The sequence below is a fragment of the Camelina sativa genome, chromosome 6 (assembly GCF_000633955.1).
Source record: "Camelina sativa cultivar DH55 chromosome 6, Cs, whole genome shotgun sequence".
Lineage (NCBI taxonomy): Eukaryota > Viridiplantae > Streptophyta > Magnoliopsida > Brassicales > Brassicaceae > Camelina > Camelina sativa.
This window is the reverse complement of record NC_025690.1, coordinates 22,738,913-22,745,370: the sequence shown is the minus strand read 5'-3', so window position 1 is coordinate 22,745,370 and position 6,458 is coordinate 22,738,913. Positions and strand designations below refer to the sequence as shown.

Sequence of the window (6,458 nt, the reverse complement as noted above, 5' to 3'; positions counted from 1 at the left end):
AAAAAAAAAAAAAAAAAAAAATTAAAATAAACACCACGGGGAAAAAATAAATAAATAATATTTGTATTTTTTTTCCAATATTTGGAATTGAAGGAAGATATTACAGAAAACTCTGTGAGGGTGATTTGTGTTTTCCAGAAAGAACACATGAAGATATCTCCATAAAAGAAACCAAAAAAAAAAAAAAAAAAAAAAAAAAANGACAAACGAAAGCAGTCGTCACCCAAAGCTAACACCTCTTAAACGCTTAACCAAATCTTTGAACCAAAACCCGTCGAATCACTCCTTTCACGGTTTTCTTCTGCAAAAGGTAGCAACTTTGGTTTCATTCTTGTGTATTCGTTTCTCCTAATGTAATGTATCATTGAATCGATGATGTCTCATTGAAATAGGTATGTTAACAATGGTGTGAATGTCGAAACCAGATTGTGTGTAACGTTTTTCGATTCTGTTACCTTAAATGGAAGACTCTGAATCCTGGGATGATTTGGGTTTTTGTGTGTGTGGGGAGAATATTCAGATTTTGTGGGGTCTTTTTGTTTGTGAATCTAGTAGATACCATAAAACCAAAAACATTGAATTATTAACGGAGTTTTTATTTCTCTAGGATTCGTTTTCTACTGTTTGAAATATTCTTTCCTATTCTTACCTCTTTAAAAAACCTCTCTTTTTCTTCTTATTAGTGTTTTACACAATTATAAAGACGTTATCTTTGCTCACCAAGGGACTTGTTTGGTTTTATTTTTTTAATTTTTGGGTTTACACAGGTTTTTTTGGTTGTGATATTTTCTTGGCTGTGAAGATGGTTCTCCACAGCAGTTTTAGAGAAGGATTGTCACTATCTCTTGGTGTCATTAGTGTTATCAGTTGGGGTGTTGCTGAGATACCTCAGATTATGACTAATTACAGTGAGAAATCCACTGAAGGTCTCTCTATTGCTTTCTTAACGACGTGGATTATTGGGTAATATGATCTAAATAAAGTTTTGCTTTTTTACTTGTTCATTGAGTGTATTGACGACCTCCTTTGGTTTAATGAGGAATTGGGATTTTTTTTTTAAAATTGGTGTAGGGATATCTTCAATCTTCTTGGCTGCTTGATGGAACCAGCTACTGTGAGTGAATCTACAGAACCACAATTTTCCTCAATCTTGTTTATCTCACCTTTAGTTGCTTTAAAGCTAATTCTGAACTTTTAAATTCTTTTGCAGCTTCCAACACAGTTTTACATGGCACTGGTATAATACAAAAAACAGAAGCAGCTTCATGTTTTACAGTGTTTGTTTGTATCTTTGCTTGATATGTGTGATTTCTTTGCAGTTGTATACCGTGACTACATCAGTTCTCTTTCTTCAATCTATATACTACGGACATATCTATCCCCGGTTGAGAAACAGAAGAAATCAGATGGTATGCCTATCTTAGCAGTGTTCTTTCTTTTTTTGTAGCCTGTTAATTATGCGTTGATACTAAAACAGCTCGAGTATGAATGTCTGGTGTAGGTTGAAGCAGAACGTATTGCAAACATAAGCAGCGACGTGAAAATTCGTGGCCGATGGAGAAATAGCTCTGATACTGCTCCTTGTGGCGTTCATACGACACCTATCACTATGATTCCTGGGAGTCATAGAAATAGTTTTACCGGAAGAGAACTATTTTACACGTAATGATGCCATTTAGATTCTTTACTTAGGCTACTGTAGCATTATGATGAAAGAAAATATATTTAAGCAACTGACTTGTTCAAAGGTTCTGAGAATTTGTTTTTCACGTTTTAATTCTTTCAGGTCGGCAAGATCCTTGTCGAGTAGTCATACACCACCAGCTGGATCTGTCTTAGCTCAGAGAATGGCTCGTGGTCACAGTGAACCAACTCTTGAAGAGCCATTGCTTCCTGAGGATGCCTCACCTCCTTCATTGCCTCCTTCCACCAAATCACTGCTATGCGTGGTTAGCCTTGTTTCACAATGCCTGGTGTTGATTTCCAAAATCCAAGCGGTTTTATTATTGGATAAGAATAACATTCGATAATTCTCTTATAGGTGTCCGCGTTCATGTTTCTTGGAACATTCAACCTCCCCAATTTGCTAAGTGAATCAAGAACTGCGGCTTTGGGAGAGAGAGATAGAGTATTTGTAGTTCAGGCAGCAAGAAAGCTTTTGCAGGTACTCATAAGTGGCACTTTTATAATTTATGCATTTCGTGTCTACGTGCTTTTATGTTGGATAGCCTTTCTTAATCTATAAAATTAATGTAAATGTAAATTGTGACTAGTATTGGTTCTATTTCAGGTCAGTAGCGGCAATTTAGTAGAACATGGTGGTGGAGAAAGCAGCAGAACTGGAATGTTTTTGGGTTGGGCAATGACAGCCATTTACTTGGGTGGAAGGCTTCCCCAAATATGTCTCAATGTAAGAGGAGGCTTCTGAATCTTCTATAACTAATTTATTCTTTTGATCTATTGTTTATAACAGTTTTAGCTAAATCAAATGTTCCTTTCCGATATCTTCTTTTTGGCAGATGAGGAGAGGACATGTGGAGGTAAGCAAGTATTAATGATACGGCGCAAGTAAGAGTGTTGTATCTGAAGAATCCATTTGATGCTCTTCCTTTGAAATTGCAGGGGTTGAATCCATTGATGTTCTTATTTGCATTAATTNAATAAGAATAACATTATTATTCTCTTATAGGTGTCAGCGTTCATGTTTCTTGGAACATTCAACCTTCCCAATTTGCTAAGTGAATCAAGAACTGTGGCTTTCGGAGAGAGAGATAGAGTATTTGTAGTTCAGGCAGCAAGAAAGCTTTTGCAGGTACTCATAAGTGGCACATTATAATTTATGCATTTCATGTCTACGTGCTTTTATGTTGGATAGCCTTTCTTAATCTATAAAATTAATGTAAATGTAAACTGTGACTAGTATTGGTTCTATTTCAGGTCAGTAGCGGCAATTTAGTAGAACATGGTGGTGGAGAAAGCAGCAGAACTGGAATGTTTTTGGGTTGGGCAATGGCAGCCATTTACTTGGGTGGAAGGCTTCCCCAAATATGTCTCAATGTAAGAGGAGGCTTCTGAATCTTCTATAACTAATTTATTCTTTTGATCTATTGTTTATAACAGTTTTAGCTAAATCAAATGTTCCTTTCCGATATCTTCTTTTTGGCAGATGAGGAGAGGACATGTGGAGGTAAGCAAGTATTAATGATACGGCGCAAGTAAGAGTGTTGTATCTGAAGAATCCATTTGATGCTCTTCCTTTGAAATTGCAGGGGTTGAATCCATTGATGTTCTTATTTGCATTAATTGGCAATATGACTTATGTTGGAAGGTGAAGATCAACAATCTTTATGCTTCTAAGTCTCTAAAGAATCTCTGGTTGAACTCTTAGAACCTGTTTAACTCCCTTTTCTGTTTGGTTGCAGCATTCTTGTGAACAGTGTGGAATGGTTAAAAATTGCACNATTATAATTTATGCATTTCATGTCTACGTGCTTTTATGTTGGATAGCCTTTCTTAATCTATAAAATTAATGTAAATGTAAACTGTGACTAGTATTGGTTCTATTTCAGGTCAGTAGCGGCAATTTAGTAGAACATGGTGGTGGAGAAAGCAGCAGAACTGGAATGTTTTTGGGTTGGGCAATGGCAGCCATTTACTTGGGTGGAAGGCTTCCCCAAATATGTCTCAATGTAAGAGGAGGCTTCTGAATCTTCTATAACTAATTTATTCTTTTGATCTATTGTTTATAACAGTTTTAGCTAAATCAAATGTTCCTTTCCGATATCTTCTTTTTGGCAGATGAGGAGAGGACATGTGGAGGTAAGCAAGTATTAATGATACGGCGCAAGTAAGAGTGTTGTATCTGAAGAATCCATTTGATGCTCTTCCTTTGAAATTGCAGGGGTTGAATCCATTGATGTTCTTATTTGCATTAATTGGCAATATGACTTATGTTGGAAGGTGAAGATCAACAATCTTTATGCTTCTAAGTCTCTAAAGAATCTCTGGTTGAACTCTTAGAACCTGTTTAACTCCCTTTTCTGTTTGGTTGCAGCATTCTTGTGAACAGTGTGGAATGGTTAAAAATTGCACCTAATCTACCATGGCTTGTTGATGCAGGAGGATGTGTTGTGCTTGATTTTCTTGTATACAAATCTCTCTCATCAACTTCATGATCTTTGATTCCTTTCTTTTTCACTGAGCTCTAACTTCCTTTATTCTTTGTTTCAGATTCTGCTTCAGTTTTTCCACTTCCGCTGTCGCAAAGACAAAGATACTGACAAAGAAGACGCATGAAACCACAGAAGCTGTCTAAGGCGTGACTATACCCACAAGGCTTCAAACAGATACAGTTTTGATCTGATCTGACTAGCAAGATTCATCTCAATTTATTTGTCTTCTTTCGTTAACGGGATTGCGTTTTAAATTTTTTGTGCTCTGATGAAACTACTCTTGGATTTGTGAGTTTTAATAATAGAAAGTTGTTTCTACTCATATATGAATGATTTCAGCAATTGTCACCAAAAACAAAAATCACTCTCCATCAACTTGTTTATTACTGTTATTTTGTATATTGTGTATATAAATGTAGTTACATGAAGAGAGAGGTCTCTCTATGGCTTGCGAGCAGTAAACATAATAAAAGAATCCTGAATATAATCTTCATAATCTGTGAGACCACATGATGTGCACACATCCTTGATCTCATCCTGCATCAAGTAATTGTAGCTCTGCAGAATTCTCTGCAACAATATATCCAAAATTCTTAAATATCAAAATCTTTACATAGAATAACCACTTTTGATCATTACAATTCTCTCTTACCGATTGGAAAGGACGAATAATCCAAGGAGTCGAAGGACTGTATCTGAGAAAGGTTGTCCCAACAAAGACACCTCCGCTTCTTAGAACACGACAGATCTCAGCAATCTTGAAACCAACAAGAATAAAATTTAACAAGTGTCATGTCATTTGCAAAACAACTACGAAGCTATAGAGAAAATTCAAGAACTTACAGCATTTGTAGGAGAAGGCCAACAGTGCAAGGCAGCACCAGCATGAACTGCATCAACAGAACCTGAAGGGAAAGGGAGACGAGAAACGTCTGCCCTCACGACCGCTATATTAGTTGAGTTGTCGAAAGTATCATCGTTCTTGATGAATTCTTTGCACTGACGAAGCATGTTTTCAGAGTAGTCGAGAGCAATCACGCCCGAGTATTTCCCGGACTTTGCAAATTTCCGAGAAAACAAACCGCTTCCGCAACTAACATCCACAAGAACCCCACCTTCTGCTTCTTTGAAGTATTCCTCAGCCATTCTAAACTGCATTTTCAAAGTATTAAGACCATGAGGAAAGAACAAGACCAACAAAAAAAAAAGACCAAAGATGTAGATACCTCTTCATCTGGACCGGGAAAGCCACTTCGCTTAAAGTTTTGCCGCCAACCTCTTTCATACAAAAATGATACTAATGGACTCCTACACATTCAGACACACACACACAAAGGATCAAATAAGACTTAGCTAACAGAACAGAAAATGGTTAGTACAGGTGGATAAAAAGAAATGTACCGAAAGAGCTCGGTAGTAATGGGTTTGACTTCATTATAATCATCCAAATCAGCAGTGACAGTTAAATCCAAGTATTCATCTTTGCTAGAGTATGTCTTGTTACACTGTCCACACTTGAATCCAGACCTGTATATTGCTTGTCTGCAGATTCACACAAAAAGCAAAGCTTTAGAGAAAAATAAAAGAAAGAAACAAAACTATATAACCAATAACAAAGTGAGGAGGTAAAACAAGAACTTACAGGTTGATACCTGAAGGTCCTTTCCTCATAAGTGGTTCATAGCAAACAGGACACGCAAACACTTGAGTCTCCTCTATTTCAATTTGTGGAGTTCCATTTTTATTTAAGTCCTGCAAAATACCATTGAACTCTCGTTTGAATTCTATATAATCAATCTACAAAGCTTGTAAACGAAATCAAGAAAAAAAAAAAAAGCAGAACGCACCGATTCGGGAGCAACAGAGCTTATGGCGGCAGAAGAAAAACGGGGACGAACAGAGGAAGAAGAAGCAGAGAATCGGAGAAGAGGAGAGTGTGAATGAGAGGAGAAGAAAGAAGATCGGTTAGGTAAGAAAGGCTTGTTGAGGAGAGTTATAGCAGAAGAAGAAGACGAAGCTGTTAGTGCGGCCATCGCCATTAGAGCAGAGAGTTACAGAGTCAACGAGCAGAGAAAGAGAGATATGTTTTGGCTCTCAATATATACGGAATCTGTTTTTGCTCAGACAATTTTACGTTTCTTGTAACAACAAAATCGCCGAAGCATTAAATGTGTTGTCCGAATTTTAAGCTAAGCCGAAATAAAAGGCGCACGCACACTTCTCGTTTTCACCATTCCATTCGTTCACTTTCTTATTACTTGGTTGAATTGGGTCCACATGATCGAA

The 6,458-nt window shown here is 37.0% G+C and overlaps 1 protein-coding gene and 1 pseudogene across 1 annotated transcript; one reads left to right on the top strand and one right to left on the bottom strand.

Moving 5' to 3' along the window:
* Positions 99 to 4,315, top strand: LOC104793012 (annotated as a pseudogene).
* Positions 4,458 to 6,364, bottom strand: LOC109124788 (uncharacterized methyltransferase At2g41040, chloroplastic). The gene is made up of 7 exons (XM_010519284.2): positions 6,020 to 6,364; positions 5,815 to 5,924; positions 5,574 to 5,714; positions 5,399 to 5,480; positions 5,016 to 5,324; positions 4,825 to 4,929; positions 4,458 to 4,742 (listed from the first exon to the last, which is right to left on the bottom strand). The coding sequence occupies exons 1-7, from the start codon at positions 6,209 to 6,211 to the stop codon at positions 4,614 to 4,616; spliced, it is 1,068 nt and encodes a 355-aa protein (XP_010517586.1). The 5' UTR covers positions 6,212 to 6,364; the 3' UTR covers positions 4,458 to 4,613.

Excerpts from the sequence above, each read along its gene's own strand:
- LOC109124788 (XM_010519284.2), bottom strand. The coding sequence starts at position 6,211 with ATGGCGATGGCCGCACTAACAGCTTCGTCTTCTTCTTCTGCTATAACT. Across the intron at positions 5,715-5,814 it reads GGACCTTCAGGTATCAACCT|ACAAGCAATATACAGGTCTG; the intron begins GTAAGTTCTTGT and ends GTGAATCTGCAG. Across the intron at positions 4,930-5,015 it reads GGCCTTCTCCTACAAATGCT|ATTGCTGAGATCTGTCGTGT; the intron begins GTAAGTTCTTGA and ends GTTGGTTTCAAG.